This window comes from Lathamus discolor, chromosome 1, assembly GCF_037157495.1.
Source record: "Lathamus discolor isolate bLatDis1 chromosome 1, bLatDis1.hap1, whole genome shotgun sequence".
Taxonomy (NCBI): Eukaryota; Metazoa; Chordata; class Aves; order Psittaciformes; family Psittacidae; genus Lathamus; species Lathamus discolor.
In genome coordinates, this window is record NC_088884.1 from 76385902 (window position 1) to 76404425 (window position 18524).

The window sequence follows — 18524 nt, forward strand, 5'->3', positions numbered from 1 at the left end:
AAATATGGAACATAAAAGCCTAAGGTACACACAAGAAGAAAGGAAGAGATCTTACTGTGAATTTCCAAGGGACTTAATGTTTTTAGAATGAAAAAAGGCGCATGGAAAAATAACATTCAATGGAGCAAAAGAGCTAAAAGGGGAGCTCTTCAAAATTGTGTATACCAAGTGCAGTTATAAAAGAAGTTGATGCTAATGCAGAAGTGTCAGAGTAAGAGCAGAAAGAAACACAAATGTAAGTCAGGTGCAAGTGTGGAGGTGGAGAGAGGAAAAAATCTGCTAGACTGTGGAAGTAGCTGGAGGATAATTGCGTTCTCAAAATGAACAGCTGTTACCCATGTATGAGTATAGCATAATATCGTTAGATTTGGCACAGACCCAGAGTGTGTCTATGCAAGTGAAAGGTTTTAATGCCCACAAAACTGTCAGGGATTTGAGCTGTTGTAGCATCTTGTTTGTCCCCTTGCCGATGGCAGTTATATCACCCCAAACAGATCCAAATGTGGCTTAACAGGTGGGCTTTGGACTGATGGGAACTATAGTTCAGGCAAGCATGCTTATATAAACAGACCCTGTTCAATTGCTTGTATTCAGCTTTTGGTTATTTCAGTTTCATATGAAGGTATTTTTTCTGGATCAGCCTCTCTTATCTTCACTTTCGTATTATCAGTGTCATTTCAGGATGAAAAAGTAGCACTCTAATGCCATGCTAAATAAAGAGCAGGATATACGATGGAATGAGCTAATGCATATTTTATAATGTTTAAGACTGCCTCAAGCTTAGGAATCATAATGAAGGGCCACAAAAGGGCACCGGAATGAAATTATGACAGCTGTATGCATTTTCTTATGAATGCATATCAGTATGCGTTGCTAGGGTGACTGTGAAAACACTGTATAGATGAAATGCATGGCTACTTACTCACTTACCGGAGGCATTATTTAATAATGAACTTATGGAGCCCTATAAAGAATAGATGTTATTCCAGAGATGCCAGTGTTTTAAACATTTACATGGGTAAAAAAAAAAATACTTGGCAGAGCAAGCTATGCTCCTCTGGGTGGGTATGTGTGGCCAGGAGCTTTTCATAGCCCTAGTGTCTCCTCTTACAAGTCATTACTGCTGGTCTTTCTTACCTTCTCGAATACTAAAATATACAAAGCGAGTTCTATGTATTTTAGGAGAGAAAAGCTTGTAACCTTGAAGGTATTACTTGTGTGTGGGTTTCATTGTTTTTCATGGGGAACTGGGGTTGTTCAGCCTGGAGAAAGGACGGCTCTGGGAAGACCTTATTGTGGCTTTTGTATACTTAAATGGGGCTTATAAGAAAGATGGGGACAGTCTTTTTAATAGGGCCTGTTGTGATAGGATAAGGAGTAATGGCTTCAAAATAAAAGAAGGTATATTCAGACTAGACATAAGGAAGAATTTTTTTTTTTGTGATGCGTGTAGTGAATCACTGGCACAGGTTGCTTGGAGAGGTGGTAGATGTCCCATCCCTGCCAACATTCAAAGTCAGGTTGGACAGGGCTTTGAATAACCTGGTCTAGTTGAAGACGTCCCTGCTCACTGCAGGGGGGTTTGGACTAAATGACTTTTAAAGGTCACTTCCAAACAAAATGACTCTGTGATTCTATGAATTAAGCAGTGCAAAACAGCTTCTGATCTCATTTACAATTTATGAGAATCCAGGGAAACTTCAGCAAAACTTAAAGCACTTTCACAGCTGTAGCTTTTGGTCCATTAAGATAAGTGGTTGTATGCTATTGCTTATGTTGAGCTGTTGTAATTACATATAGTATTAAAACAAACAAACACCATGCCCCCATTGCCCCGCTAAACCAAATTAAATGAAATTCAACTCTCAGTCTGTCATGACACTTTAAGCAATATAGATTGGTCAATTGTTATATTTGGAATAAGCAGGGATTGTGATATCTCAGGGGGACCTGTAAATTAACGTGACCTTTTCCATAGCAACCTTTAAACTTTTCTTGTGACTAATCAGATTGTGCCTTGAGGGTTGGCTCCAAGCTGAACATGTTTAGCTCCACTCTTTCAGGAAGAGTTCTGGGTAGAAACTCTTTCCAGTTTCATCCCTTGCTATCCTTATGCTTTGGTGGAGCAGGAAAGATGGAGTTTACTTTATTCCTGTTGACATGCTGTTCGATCCCTTGGCATACAGGATTGTTCACTCGCAGGACACCTACTCCCCTACACACACCCACAGTCTAACATGTTTCATTTCCTAATCCCTGGGTGGCTTGAGGGTGATGAGGATGGAGTGACCCTTGGATATGCAGTCAGTGATTTACTTCTACAATCACAGTTTCACTCTAATCAACTTTAGGCTCTATTCCACATCACAGAAAGACTCCCTTCTCCCTGTTCATGCTCATCTGCTATGTCAAAAGTAAAATTCCGTGTATAGAAGGACTGCTGAGTCCCTGACCTCAGAAAGACTCCTTTTCTGCTCTAAAGTGGGGTTTTGGTTCAGGTCAGTATTTGTTGTATTTTTCCATGTAAAAGCCAGTGCTCTGGTGGCTGCTGCCCAGAGCCATCAGGGATAGCCACATCAGAGAATGTGAAGCACTGAGCCTTCAGGATCATCCTGCTTCTTACATGGGGTGTTGAGACATTTCGTGAAGAGCTGTCAGCTCAGTCAGCAAGATGAGATTTACTTATGAGGTTAAATTAATTGTCTGAAGAACAAGTGGCTCTTGACGGTGTTCCAGACTCACCTGTGACACAGCAAATGGATGATACAGTAGCAGGGTAAACAATCAAACAAGAAACTTAAAGTAACTCTTACAAAATGGAGCCTCACACTGTGAGATGTAGTGACTTCAAGGAGCACTAGAAGCATTGTTCCAAGTGATCATTTGAGAAGTAGTAATTTGGAAGCGTTCACACCAGTGTGATGTTTTAGCCAGAAGAACAATCTTGATAGTCAGATGACTTCACTGACTAGAGAACAGTTTTCACTAGATAATACTTTCACTAAACAAGGGTATGTGGTTAGTACTACTATTGAATATAGTGTCAGAAGGGCTGCTTCTGAAATCTCTGCATGCCACAGACTAGGAAAACAGTTACCAAGAAGGAACAAGAGTGACCTGTATTCTGGGAAATGTGCCTTATCCTGGGAGATTAAAGGAGCTCCCTTTAGCTTATCGGAAAGAAGGCTAAGAGGCGATTTAATCACTGCCTGTAAGTATTTACTCTAGGAGAAGATATCTGATAGTTGAGGGCTCTTTAATCTGGCAGAGAAATATCATAAGGTTTAGCAGTTTGCAATCAAAGTCTGAAAAGTTCAAGATGACAAAAAAGCTCCACATTTTTTTTAACAGTGAGAATAATTTACCATTAGATGTGCATTATTACTAGACTATTAAAATTCTCTGTCTCTTGGAGTCTAATCAAAATGAAACAGCTCTCTAAATAGGTTTTAGAGTAACCACTTCTTTTTTTGATGCAGGAATATTTGAGCACAGATGTCTATTCCTCAGTATCTCTTTGTAATGCATCAGAATTGAAGTGTCTGTTTCACCTTGTAATTCATTAATGCTTTACTCCTTCTTCAAAGCATGGGTGTTTCATGGATTTCTAATAACTCTTAGAGATCTGTTCTGTGCTGGCAGAAACAGAAGTCTCACAAATGCTACTGAGGGATCAAAGATGAATAGTCGGAGAGATGCTAAATACAAGGATTATATTCTTCTTACCTCTATGTCAAATTTCTATTTTCACTCTGCTGGAAAAGGGAAGAATATCAACATCAATGTTTTGAGAGCTGATAGCAGAAAATGGAACAGATGGGGTTCTCTGGACCCCTGGAAAAAATGTATTTATGTTTTCAGAGTGATGTGTGCTAAAAGCACTGTAGTGCTAGCACGGAATGTGAAGGTACAATGGAATCTACTTGTTTTATTAGGGTGTATTTATTTTTCCTTTTTATCCTTTCACAGAAGCAAATCCAGAGAAATTCAACAGCCGATTTAGAAATAAAATGTTTTATGCAGGGGTGAGTTGTGATTCGTCTTACAGAACGATGCTTAGTTGGTTGGATGTTTTCTTAAGTACATTTCCCCTTCCTTTCCCACATCACAAGCCCATGCCAATTCATTTTTGCCAGTTGCAAATTAAAGTGCACATATACTGTTTCTGGCAATGCCATACGTGTGTCTGTTGAAAAGTGCCTGAAGCACTGTTGCTTTACAGAGCTTAGCAAGTGAGAGACATGCCACTTCTTTGGACATAGTACCGGTTATGTCTTGGTCCATCTGCTTCTGGCTCATAAGATTCTCAACAGTCCAGTCTGCCTTTTTTAGGGTTTGGGGAGCACACTGTGATTGACTTTCCTAGAGAAATTCCCTAAGTGTTAGCTTGTATCTTTGTAGCTCTGAGGAGTAGTCTTGGATATATGGTCATGGGGAGTGGAAATCTGAGATCAGCTATTTTGAGTAATTAATTTTCATAATTAATTATGAAAATGAAATAAAATTACCCACTTCTGCATTTAGGAGGTACATTGACAAAACTTTATTCTAAAATGCAGTTGAGAGAAACACTGATTTGATAATGCATGATGTATAATGTCTTTCTGGATGATGACTCCTACTGTACTCATGTACCTTAAATATGGAAACAAATATGTGAGCAAGAATTTTCATCAATAGAATGGCATTTTGGTAATTAGTTCTGTGGTGGAATGAGAAATAAGGAAAGAGAAGAGAGAAAGTGCTAATGAAAATTCCTGCACTTGTTTCTGTTGCAGGCAGCCTTTACAGACTTTCTGCAAAGAAGCTCGAGAGATTTATCCAAGCATGTTAAAGTTGTGGTAAGTATAAGAAATTGTGTCATGGTATTGTGGGAAGAGGGGAGGAATGGAGAGAGAGTGAGGTGAGAGTTTAATGGCTCTGTTACTTTTCAGTTTTGAGCATGACATTTGCAACACATTCCAAGGAAAGTCTTGGGAAAGTTGTTACAAAGCAGCAGCACTTCTCTTGTCTGTGGCTCCATTCAGCAATTTCTCTGTGCTCTGTCACTTTGGCTTTGTAGTGTGATGGTACAGACCTGACTCCAAAGATCCAGGAGCTGAAGTTCCAGTGTATAGTGTTTTTAAACATACCCAGGTAAGTTCAAGACAGATGCTTGCTTACTTACTAGTTATTCTAGAATGGGTCAATGTGTAGGAAGTGTATTGCCACTGTGCTGCCCACTTGAGAGCTAGGTGCTTATAATACTTTTAGTTGGCAAAGTTGAATATTCTGATACAGAGATAGTAGAAGTGATTGGCAAACAAACTTTCAAAAGTTGTGCACCTAACCTTCAAACAAGACAGTAGAGGTGCCTGGGCTTTTGCTTAATCAGAAGCAAACTGTGGAAAAAGGCTGGAAAGCAGGGAAGGCAGGAGAGGAAGAATCAATAATTTTCCAGTAAAGGAACACTGAGCTGTTGAAAGACATGATAGTTTTTAGCATGTTAGAAGGTGTCCCAGATAGACACCTTTTAAAAATATACCTATATTTCTATCTCCTGCTATCTAGAGCATAGTCTCAAAACTGTTTTTGACTGTGTATCCCTATCAGTAAAATATATTTTAGCACCATCCCAATATATGTATATTTGTTTATAAAAACTGTACTATTACATATATTATAAAACATATACAAAAGATTAAGAAAGGATGTGATAAAAATGGAACAAACACTATTTTAGTGTTTTTCTTATTTATTAAAAGTACAAACAATAATTTCTTCACCCTAATTGTCTTGTCAATTGTATACTTTTTTTCACACTCCTTGTGGTATATTCATCCTGCTTTGGAGACCACTGCTTTAGACAACCTACCACTTTGCTCCACATGAAGTCCCAAGCATTTGATCTTTTTAGCCCTGCACTTCCCTCACTGCAGGCTTCTATCGACTTGGTGTCGCCTCTCCAAAGTTCCCCATTCTATCACTCTGAGATCACTTTTACATCTGTTCTTTAATGGTAGAGAGAGAAGAAATAAAGCTCCAAGGCTGGAGATGCTGCTGCAGCCCCATGCCTGCCTAGCAGAGAGGCTAAGCAGCTTTCTGTCTCAACAACTCATCTACAGAAAGCAAAGCAAGCTGGGAGAAACAATTGCTGCTGCTGTTACTTATTTCCTGGCTTTTCACAGTTTTCCAGAGGAACATGCTAAAGATTATGATGGATACATTCATGGATGTTGTACCAGCTTGGAAACCAGAGGCAGGTTTTCCCTTTTGTCCAGCCCTTGTCACGTAACTTTTAATTGTCCCTGAATCGAATCCTGGAACGGGTATCTGGGTAATTCTGGAGGACAGCAGAACAGGCTAATAATCAGGTTGCTAGTCAGGACACCTCAGGGCAAACTTCGTTCTCAAATCTTGCTTTCCAAACCTCTTTCTGTAGGTACTGTGCTGGCACAATGCCCTGGGGGAACCCTGGAGATCACAGAGACTTTGAGCCTCAGCGCCATGATGATGGCTACATTGAAGTCATTGGGTTCACCATGGCCTCACTGGTGAGTATATTGCATGTGCTTCCAGACACAGTGAATTCTGTGGGCTGTGCTACAGAGTGCAAGCCACCATGATTCCACATATTCAGCCAAGGCCAGAACATGCTCTGCTGTTAAATGAAGTAGACAAATTGTAGTTTTCTAAGAAAAGAAGTGTTATTTAAGAATAAAAATGTATTTGCAAAATATGGCTAATTTGCATGTGCATTCCTCCCAGGTTAAATGACAGGATTATTACAGGAAAAACAACATGCAGACATGTTTTTATTGTGGCAATGTTCTATGATCACATAATTACTGCAGTTTATTTTTAGGTTTTGTATATTTCAATCTATTGCTTAAAAGGTTGGGGTTTTTTTAATTTTTTTTTAGTATTTCTGACACATATATTTTCTCTCCTTTTTGTTCTGCTAGAGAAAGAAAATTCAAGTAACAATTTTGTCAGTGCACTTTCTGTCAATGCTGTCCTTAAAGTGGATTTAAAGCAGAGTTACCATAAAGCAATCTCAGTGTAAATACCCTCATGTCCTTCTATCACAGTGGTCAAACACAGTGACAATCTCTTCAGAGGGTGATTAAAGACAGTAAGAGAGTTGATATTTGTACTTGTGCTATCATTAATCTATTAAAGGCCCTGCAGATTGAATTTAGTGTAGTCAGCAGAAAGCACATAATTGGGCCTCCTGGCAGGTTGTATAGATCATGTTTAAGTCCATACTTCTAAGCCTTTGTTGCCACTATGTCTTGTGTGGACTATGTTAAAATCAACATGGATAAGCCTGTTTTCACTGAACTCACACACTGATTTGTTGTGTGACCTGACCTCAGAGCATATCACTTGCAGTTAATACCCATGACAATGGTTTTTCTTTCCTCAAAGAGGAATTAAGACAAATCTAATCTTCAAAGTAAGCAAAAGTAAACGGTGGTCTTTATCAGCAGTCTTGCCTTCTCTTTTTCGTTGAATCTAGTGGATTAGGGAAATAACTCACAAGTAAGAAAAAATTTTGTTGGCCTAATAGATTTTGTCGAATGAACCTTTATTACTTCATTTGTGAAGATTCTAGTGTATGCTTTGAAAATGCTGCAAACATACTATTCAGCATGTACCAAGTTGGAAGCTTTTTTAGGTTTGCCACTAATGTGACTCTAACTACTTGCAGTGGCTTGAGTGATCTCAAAAGCTAATAACAAGTTTAATTGGGACTGATTTAAGTAGTAAGGCCCTTTGAGCTGCTGTTTCTCTCTAAAGGAAACCCAGCTCAGAATTGAGGGTCTACAAGTCTACATTGGCTGTGATGCTGAGGAACCACTGTAACCCTAGACTATTAATGTAGTTCTAACTTGCTCTGTATGTCTTCCAGATGTGCTTGGTCATAACCAGAAAGGTCTGTGAGACCAAGGAAGAGAGGCATTTTATAAGAAGTATTTATTATGAATACTATTGATCATATTATCAGTTGATCTATTATATTAAGCACAGAGAACAGGATTAAGGTCTTGTATTTAGGCTGTTCTCTGTTAATAAAGGATTTTTTTTTTCCGCATCTGGTTGGGAAATGAGAGTTTATACTCACATAATAGTCATACTAATTAAAAAAATACATTTCTGCTCAAACATGTCTGCCTACAACTTGAAGGATCTGCTCATTGCTCTCTTTTTTTCATTTCTTCCAAATGAATTCTTGAACATTTATTTGTTTTTAATGAAGTCCTTCTGCTTGCTCTTTTCAGCCTCTCTAGTCTTGAGGTTGAGTTGCTGTGTAAGCTTTCATGATAATGATTTTAAATTCATCTAATTCACATTAAGGACTCTGTTCTGTTTTCTTAGGGAAGGGAAAACCATTTTTCTGTCTTGCAGATGTACTTGATTAGGATTCTTGTTTTAAGGAGTAAATAATTAGTGGCATTACTGTTAGTGAAAAAACAAACAAACTAACCAAACCAAATTGAAACCTTTAAGAATGAACACAGGTATTCATTTGCGCATGCACATGCGTGTGTTTATGTGATGAGTTGTGCAGTGTGTATGGTTAGATGTTTGCTGCCCACCACTTTTCTTTGTGAAATTTTAAGTACTACTTTATAAATCTTAAGTGAAAATACATTCATTGTGCTGTGTTAGAATGCTTCATGCATGGAACACTGTGTAATGGATGTTGTCAGTAGAACTGCATTTTGGATTTATTAACTGCCGCAACTATTTGTTCTGAGGTATTTTTTCTTTTCTTTCCTGTTTGTTGAACTGTTTGCTTGTTTTCTGTTCTTTTGCAGGCTGCTCTCCAGGTGGGTGGTCATGGAGAGAGGTTGCATCAGTGCCGTGAGGTGACACTTTTAACATACAAGTCTATCCCCATGCAAGTGGATGGTGAACCGTGTCGACTGGCTCCCTCACTCATTCGAATCTCCTTAAGGAACCAAGCCAACATGGTGCAAAAGAGCAAGAGGAGAACATCTATGCCTTTGCTGAATGAGTGAGTTGGATATGTGCATGTCCTAATGGCAGGAGGCCTATTTGTGGAAGCATATACAGTCACAGATTTTGCATGTACTGGACTTGCAGTGCATTTAAAAAGCGAATAAATTACTCTCTCTGATCTCTGAACTACCTTTCCACTGTATTGTAAATACCTGATTTTCTTTTATTCTTTTATTGTCTGGGTTACCCTCTGTCTTGCTTTTAGAAAGGTGTTGTACCTTTCAGTCATTTATTTACAGAGGTTTGTGTAGGCTCAATAGTCTGCCTCTTAGCTTCTGACAGTTCTGCATATGTATGTTATTTGCCCTGGAAGTTCTTTTGATTAATTTTCTCAATTTCATTGATCTGCATTTTAAGCTCCATTGGAGACCCCATCACAAATTGTCAAAATCTAGTTTGTCCCTTATACAAAGATGCTGAACTAGAGACCTAAAGTGGTCAAGGATCCTCATTTCATTCAAACATCCATGCACCGTTTTACTTTTTCTGGGAAGGTAGGTGGAGGATTTTGCTCTTGCAGATGTAACGGGGAGGCAAGGTTTACGATGAGATATAATGTCTTTCATTGGACTAACTTATGTACCTGGAAAAAACAGGAAAGGTCTCAGGCTCACTTCATGTATCTTAAAGGTCGTCTGCGTCTTTCAACAGTATTGTTTAATGGAAGATGTTGCTTCACGTCAAACTTTGACTTCAGCCCTTTAGAGCTTCTTGTCATCTGTGATTGTTGATCGGTTTGTGTAATCAAAGCCTCCCTGGTTGCTTTCTGTGCCTTCTTTTTCAATTTAGTACTCTGTGTTCTCTTACTGAGACTAATGCTTTAAGTTTCAGTAAAGCCCGTATCTCTAATGTGCAATTCCTATTTTCCTGGAAAATACATAAGGTATATTCATCTCTCTTGAGCCACGAAGAATAGCAGACACTTTCCTGTGGGCAGCAATGACCAATTTCATCCAACCACAATGACTTAATCATTTACTAAAGCCAGAATTGAGCAGAGAGCAATCCTGAGGCATCCTTTTCTACACTGACGGAAACAAATGCAAATATAAAAAGAAAATTCCCGGTGTTTCAATCTGATTATTAGTGTGGTTATGCTTGAATTTTGAGGTCTGAATTAAAAATGTGGTAGGGAAATACAGATTCATAGTATATACTAGTTGTCAAAAGTGTATTTTTTCTGGTTTAGCTTGCTTTAAATGCGCTATGGTAGACTATGCTGCTGTCAGAGTCTTTTGATTTAGCTGCAGACTTTTGTTTTGGGAAAATACAAATGATCTGTTAGGAACTGTAGTCTCATCTTCATGTATTGGAAATGGTATGGGTGTGTATTTATATCTACATCTACATATGTGTGTGTGTGTGTACTTTGCTTTCAAGTGTTAGAGAAGGAGAGAGAGAAATTGAATCTCCTGGTGTGATGGAAAGTAAATCACATGTGAAAGGTTAAACTCTAGGAATCATTAGAGTATTGTAAGAAGTTCATTCAATATGATACTCATTCGCTGTATTTCACAAGAGAGAACATTTTCAATTACATATGTTTATCTACATTTCTTAGCTTGATATCTGGAATGTATCTCGCTGCTCCATTGAAATCTCCCAGAAAGCCTTATATTTGATTGAATATGATAGATTGTTCAGTTATGACTGTTGTTTGAACGTTAGACGTGTGAGATCAGTAAGTGGGTCTGGGGCTATCTGTAATTGTTAGACAGCTGTTCTTGAGCTCCTTGCTAGTAAAGTGATTAAAAAATTATCTGTGTCACAGTAATACAGAGCTGCTATTATTGTTGGCATTGATATTTTTGCTAGATAAGGAGAGCAGTAGGATTGCTTTTTGGAGTTTCAGCTAGTAGACTATCATTAGTAGAAAAAGACTTAATTTGAAGAAGTCTTACACTGTTTTTCTATCTTTTTACCCTGCTCTCATTTGTTCTAGAGGTATTAGGAGAGGGGTTTAGAGAGGATAGTGAGTTTGTTGTTTGCCTTTTTGGGTGCACTTGAGTTTCCATGGAATAACAGTATCTTAGAATTGAATAGCCTATATGTAATGTAGCCAAGTGAGAAGAACAGAGATATCATGCTTTTCTCACTTGCGAGCAAGAGGGCTTTAGAAACATGTTTCTCTTACAACTGTAAGAGCTGACCATCTTCCTAGCTGCTGCTGTTCTTCAAAACCTGTAGATGCTCTGAGAGGACACTTTTTGTCATAGCTGGGTGAATTACTGGCAATTAATGTTTTATTCAGCTGTTTAATCTTTCACTGCTGAATTGCCTAGAAACAAGCTTCTCATTATATTAATTGTGCCCAATTATTCATGGACTAGTTGCGGCAACCAGTGATGTCAGTGTTCATCAAAGGTGCATTTTTTTTAATAATTCCTTTTGGAACGTTGAGCTGTTTTGATGTGCCATACAGATTGTAGGATTACTCCTGTGTAGGTGAAGATGACCTGCTCATGGATTGTGCTTTTCTGATAACTTTAAAATTTTGATTTGAAGCGTGAAGTTGTTAGTTGGTAAATACAGTTACAGCATTTCTAATTTGTTTCTAATGGAGGTTGTTGGAATGTAAAATGCAGGCATAAATTCTTCCTCATCCAATGATGTGTTGTTCTCTGATTAAGTTAAAACCCAATAAAGTTTCTTGAGCCAGAAACAACTTCTCAGGTACAAGGAATATATAGGACAAGGCAATGCTGCTCACACTTGGTTATGGATTAAAGCAAGGCAGATAGTGGGGTTGTGGGGAAAAAAATGTGGGTGTCTTTTCTCATATGTCTTTTCTATTCGTACGAGCAAAAGAAAATTTTTGCTACATTCAGGGCAGCAGAAACATTTATTTTTTTTTTCTGCAGAAGAGTGAATTATGTTCTTATTGTCTTTCCTTTAAAATACTTGCTGTCTAAGATGTCATTCCTATTCTTCCCTATTGCTCAAGGTAACGTGAAAGAGACAACATATAGCTGGTTTTCTGTGATCAAGCCAAGAATGTGGTTCTTATGAGCTATAAGCAAAATGTATATGGAATAAGAAAAGTTGTGGTTCAGTTTTTTCCAGGAGTCTTTTTCTGTTTAGAAACTACAGTTTAGTATGCTTCTCAGTAGGTTTCAGTTAATGATCACTTTCTGAACCTCAAAAAACAATATTCTGATTTCACTGGCTTTTAGTTTTGGTTGAGAAAGAATGTTCCACATAATGGAACAGAAAGAAGAAGGAAGAGCTTATAAATAAAACATTTTCCATATGCTTGAGAGGAGCAAAGAGACCATTTGAGTATAAACACTAAAGGAGTCTTGGGAGTCACTATATGTAAAATACATGTGTCCCTAAGGTACATGGAAGAAGAATGGAGACAACAATTTGCCATTGTAGGTACAAAATCTTCAGTAAGGGTATTTTATCTTTCTTAAACATTAACTAAAGTTGACCAGCCTTTGGAGACAATTCCATCCAGTCAGATATTGGCTTTGATGTTGGTTTTCATTTCTGGACCTGCTTCCAAAGTATGTTGCCTCCAAATTTTTCAATGCCTGTGAAAAAAATCCTGGGGCTCCTTGTCTTCCTTGTATAGCAGTGTGCGTAGTTTCTTATTGATCCTCATCACTTGTGTCTAGAAAGCTCCTATGTGTCATGTAGCAGTGATTTTCTCCATTTGCATGTCTTCTGTTGCTCCTGGCTTCCTAGAGTGAACTTGGAGTTCTGCATGTGTCTTCATTCAACTTTTATGTGACACATTCCTTTTGTTTCTGTTTAAATGTTGTATGTCTTCTCTTTCTTTCTTCTCTTCTACTCTTTCTCTCTCCCCCACCTCTCTTTTTCCTTGTCTGTCCACACTGTGTGCTGCCTTTCTACCGGCCACTCATTTCCTGCTGCCTATAGTACTCATAAAGTGCAGTCCGTTGACCTGAGGAGAGTCTCAGCTCCCCCTGATTCCTTCACTGTGTGAGTACCTGCCTTTTTCTTGCTTTCGAAGTTCATAGGTTGGGGTTTTCTTTTCCTGTTACCCTGTGTGTGATTCAACCACTTCCAGTGACAAATGGGAAGCAGAAGCTCAGGTGATGGCATAGTAGGAACATAACAGTGGCCTTACCAGGAAAGGAATAATTCCACAGTACCTGAGTAAGATGAGCAGGGCATGTCTGGTGATGGTGACCAAGTTCAGCCAAGAGTCCAGGTTGCCAGACAAATCCATAGCAACAGGCAGGTCTGAAGTTAAGTGCCAGGTGCCATTCCTGGTAACACTTGAGAGCTTTCTGTCCTTCAGTTTTAGTCAAAAATATACTGTGAACAAACTCAGCCACAACTCATATCTCCAGATGGAGCTGATCCCCAGAGATGAGATGGAGTCCCCCATCTCAGAGGAGTGGTGTGACACTGGCTGCAGCTGCACTGAAGATGGACACTCCCCTCTCCACCTTGGCAAGGTCTTGATTGTCAGCAACTTCAGTGTACTAACTTTCTAGATAGCAGCTAAATTAACCAAGAGCCTAATGCCTTTTTAAAAAAACCCAAACAAACCCCCCAGCTTGAGATAGTGTGTCAACTAAGGCAATTTGTCTTAAAAAATGCTGGGTTTACTATTCAGTCAAAACCCACGTTTTGGTTTGTGTTGGCTTCCTTTTTGTCTTGCTTTGCCACTCTTATGATGGACATCTTTTCAAATGGGTTAGGATTATCAAAGAAATGAATTTGACATACATGTCAGAAAACATCAAATTTTCAGAACTATAAATTCAGGTATTCTGAACAGATACTTAATTCCAAGAATGATTCCTACTCTAATAAAAGAAAGTCAGTGGTAAATGTTAAAAGAAAACCCACCAACACTTGTCTGTTCTAAAGACTGAGCACATGCAATAGATGGCTCACAAATGTTCAACAAACCTGGAGTTATTTGTGAAAAAAAAAAATGGTTAATTTAAAGAGTAAATTTCAACTCTGCAGAAAAGGATCTGATGGTCTGGTGGAAGCCCAGGTGACCATGAGTCAGCAAAAAGCCATGTGCACTTGTGGCAAAGTAGGATAATACAGTATCCTAGGCTGCATTAGGAGCGTTGTCAGTAGATCAAGGGAGATGATCCTTACCATCTAAAAAACACTGGTGAGGCTACACCTGGAGTACTGGGTCCAATTCTGGGCTCCTCAGTACGAGAGAGACATGAAACTACTGGAGAGAGTGCAGTAAAGGGGGGTGAAGATGACTGAAGTGCATTCCTCCTGTGAGGATAGGCTGAGAGATTTGGAAATGTTTAGCTTGGAGAAAGCTCAGGTCAGTCAAACACTTTGTCAGTGTCCCAAGGAAGCTCATGAAGAAGACAGGACCAGGTTCTTTTCACCAATACCGTGCCATAGGAAAAGAGGCAATGGGCACAAACTAAAACACAGGTTCTCTGTGAACATCAGGAGAAGTGATTTTACTGTAAGGGTGACCAAGCACTGGCACAGGTTGTACAGACAGGTTGTGGAATCTCTATCATTAGAGATACTTAACAGTTGCCTGGATATTGTCCTGGGAAGCCTGCTGTAAGTGTTCCCTCCTTGAGCAGGGGGGTGTACCGGATGACCTCCTGAGGTCTGTTCTGACCTCAACTATTCTACAATTTTGTGACATTTCAGAAAGCTGCAAGTTCCTCATCCTTATTTTACAAACAAGGAAAGATTTACAGCTCGTTGTGCCTTATCCTGGGGTCTTATTTGCTGTATGCTGCTGAGGAGCAGGAAGTAATAAAAACAACTCTCAGTGATCCAGTAGCTAAGCAAGCCTCTAGAAAAAAGTAAGCCTTGTTACTTGCGCAGAACATTAAGCTGTGCATCTGGGAGAATGGTTATTGTTCCCAAGTTGAGGGATATCCCTTGGAAAATGACCTTCAAGCTTTGATATAGCTCATTTGAATGTCCCATTTGATATCAGCTGTCAGGATAAGGCAGGGAGAGAGGGAGACTTGTGAGCCCCAAACTAATTTGTAAGTCAGAGATGTTCTGTATCTTAAAATCTGTAAAAATAGATTAAACATGCTGCTGCACTGTGTTTGCCAATTAATGAGTCTGGCAAATTAAAATAAGAACCCATGAGGTATTAGGGAAATTTGATTTAGATTATGATGGCTTTGAGATTGAAATGTCCTTTTTTTTTTTTTTTGAACAACATTGAAAAGAGCCTGTGTTCCAGTTAGTACTGAACAGCCAGGCAGATTCTGCTGAGACCTGGTGATGGATACAGCCTATCTCAGATACATTTCAGGTTTTCTGCAGCAGGATATGCATGGGAATTTGGGGCAGCCAAAGGTATTAGGCACATATGGTCTTTGTTGCAGAGATGGTTGAACTATAGTGTAATCCACTTCAAATGTTTACACAAGATGCATAACTAAATACAAGTGTGGTATTTTTAATTGGGGCTCTTTTAAAAGGAAGGTAAAGACTTGCATTTTCCAGCTGGATGCTCAGAGATGAGAAGGATGCACAAGGATGCACATGTGAGAGTACTTTTGCATAGCGTATAGTTGATGCAAAGGAGTTCTGAGAGAAATTACCATTTGAAAAATAAAGCATAACTAACTTGCATAGCTCCTGTCATCCTTTTACAAGTGGAATAAGCACTGTAGATATGATGTGATTATTATTTTTTTAAGTTTTAATTGCAAAATAGGCATAAATTATCAATTTACTAAAATTTACTAATAAACAGTGCTCTCTTGTAGAGTTTACAGGGTAATGATTGCAGCAGAGTATGCATATGCAATCTGTGTAAATATCAAAAGGATAATAACAAATACACTTCTGCTTTTAGAGATCCAAATGCCAAACAGAATCAGCTGAATTTGGGTATTGTCTAGAGGTGGAGAGTCTAATACAGGATGTAGGAGACAAGGCATAAGGGAGAAATTGTTAGAGAGTGAGCTGTTCTTCAAATATGTAGTTAAGGATGAAAATGTTTATGTATATCTTCTTCCTTTTCATCATTGCATGAATTACAGGGAACTGAGTCTCATCTTTTCTGTCAGTTTTTCTGGTTTAACATGTGGGCTTCTGTTTAAGTGGGATCATTATTATCGGAGAATCCACTGTGTGAGAGAAATACAGCTAGCATGGGGAAGGAGAAAGATAGCGAAGACCAGGATTCTATCTGGCAATTCAGCACATTTTATGTTTATGTGTGCATCTAGCCTTTAGACAGCAAAACGCCCAAGCACTTGCAGTGGGAAAGTACAAAAAGATTCATTACAGTTGGGTTAGCCTGGTTTATCCGGGATAACAGTTATCAAATAGAAGAAAAAAGAATATGTGTTTGAGCTTTTATTTTTAGGGGTAATTTGTAAGTAAAAAGCTTACCAAGAGCTTTTCCTTAAAACAGCAGTGGACTTTTGTGGAGCACTGAAACTTGTCCATCAGAAGTGGCTGGATGATTCTGCTTTGTTATGGCAGTTCTTATGTTTTAAGTAGGTATATGTTGTCAGAGCCATACTAATTTTTAATGTATCATTTCCAAGCTCTGCCAACGCAATCTCAAAAGTGAGGTAAATTTCTTTTGTCTTCTGGCTGCTGCTTTCCATTTTACAATTGTTCTAAATGCTGGTACATTTAATTAATTTTGGATGTTTACTTCTTCTGTAGGAGATAGGTGATTCATTAATCTGTCATTTCAAGTGTGCCTCAGAGGAATGTGATCTTTTCCTAAAGTTTATCTTTTGCGAGGGAGGGGCAATAGAAGATTTCCTTTTCCTTTTCTGCTTACTGAATCAGATTAAAATCTATATGCCTGAAAGCTGGCTCAGGCTGTATTCTAGAAGATCCATCAGAAATTTGTTGCTGGATTCTGTAGAGTTGGACTGTTTATTACTATTCTTTTCTTTCTCTATGCAGACACAAAGCACAAGAAATGGTTCGCAGGTTTCATAAATTATTGTTATAGGGATTAGGGCTTGTATAATTTATAAGTCTATCTTCCCAGTTGAATCAACCTGGTGGCAGGGCAGAAATGTTATCAGGTTGCTGTGCAGGAGTGTCAGGCCTTAGGCAGGACTCAGGCTTGCTCTGCCTGTTTTCTTTCCTGGGTGACTGGAGGCAGGAGCATGTTTCCTAGGAAAACCAGCTGTGCTCCAAATGAGTTGGCTGGATTCTGGATTGCCTGTTGCTGCATGATTAATAGGGGTGAGAGGAGGAAGTCACAGCTTCATCAAAAGCTGAGCATGTTTTCTTAGTGAATGAAGGTAGATCATGTTCTGCTGGGGGTTTCAGAAATGTTAAGTGTAGCTTTGCTTCTGGGGGTTTCAACCACAAGTGGTAGAATGAAAGTGATTTAAAAAGAAAAAAGCAAGCCCTCCTCATTTTTTTCTGTCAAAGCTCTGTGTTTTTAGGTTTGGATGTTTTGGTTGGTTGTGGATTTTTTTGGGGGTGCTGGTGGTGATAGTTAACATTTCTAGAATCCCTAAAATGTTATAGTTTAGGCATAGGAGGGAAACAAAAGCGTATCTCTTCTTTGGTAAGCACTTTCGAGCAGGGTGGTGGGTGTTGTTAATAATGTGTTCACCTTCTAAGACCTACCTTCACTTTCTAAGACCTATCCCAGTAAAAAGTGTGGCTATGATTCTGATGTGTAACCTGGTGTACCATAGAATGGATATCTTTTCACATGAAAAGCCATCAAAATTAAATTATGATTTATGTCAATGAATGCCTGCAAGTTTTAAGAATTTCCAGAAAGCATGCATTTTACTTTACAATAGGAATTATTCAATATCTAGGTGGTAATATGTATTCTCGTGGAAAAGTCAAATGTTGTTTTACTGATAGAAAATAATGCAATTTCTTTGTGCTGTTCAGCCATTTTGCAACGAAAAAAAGGAAAGAAAATCATTCTCTATTACTGAAATAAGTTTTTTTTAATGAGTGGAATAATTTGGAGGGGACCTCATGACATCTCCATAAAATCTTTCATAGTTTGTTCCAACTAAATAATGCTCATAGTTTTTTTACAAGGCTCATTTTGGGTTGTTATTTCATAACGCCTTGAATGTGCACTGCTGGTCCATGCCAATCCAAAGTTCATCAGATAAAATTCAATATGGTAAGCTACCCTATCTGTGCTGCTGATTTGAAAAGATTGATATTTAGGTTTGTGTTTAAATGAAACCATTATAGCTAATCAACATGAATGAACAGAATGTTTCAACTGACCCCAATCTGTATTTATGGTCTCATGGGGTATATGACCTTTAGGATGTAATTCTGTGGACTGATGAATTTGAGGAATGAGGTTCTTAATTAGATTCTTTAGGAGGTAATGGAATTAATTCATCTGTACTTTAAATTACTTTTCATTGACTATGTAATACACTGTTTTGAAGAATAATAGGTGTAAGAAAGTTAAATATTTTAGGTTGAATTGCAATTCAGCAATCTCCTTAAATGTATAAATAAATTGTCTGCTACTCTATCTGGAAAGCTTTTCTTTCTCTCATTATAATCAAGCAAGTTGTTTTATACAGTGTTTAGAAATATCCATTTCT

General features: G+C 38.4%; 1 protein-coding gene across 2 annotated transcripts in view; it reads left to right on the forward strand.

Annotated features, from left to right (window-relative positions):
* Window positions 1-18524, forward strand: part of DGKI (diacylglycerol kinase iota) — a 214013-nt gene that overhangs the window by 115698 nt on the left and 79791 nt on the right. For both annotated transcript variants that reach the window (XM_065681455.1, XM_065681464.1), the window contains 5 exons: window positions 3970-4025; window positions 4779-4841; window positions 5063-5136; window positions 6422-6533; window positions 8805-9004. In XM_065681455.1, coding sequence (XP_065537527.1) covers window positions 3970-4025; window positions 4779-4841; window positions 5063-5136; window positions 6422-6533; window positions 8805-9004 — 505 coding nt within the window. The remainder of the gene's footprint in view (window positions 1-3969; window positions 4026-4778; window positions 4842-5062; window positions 5137-6421; window positions 6534-8804; window positions 9005-18524) is intronic.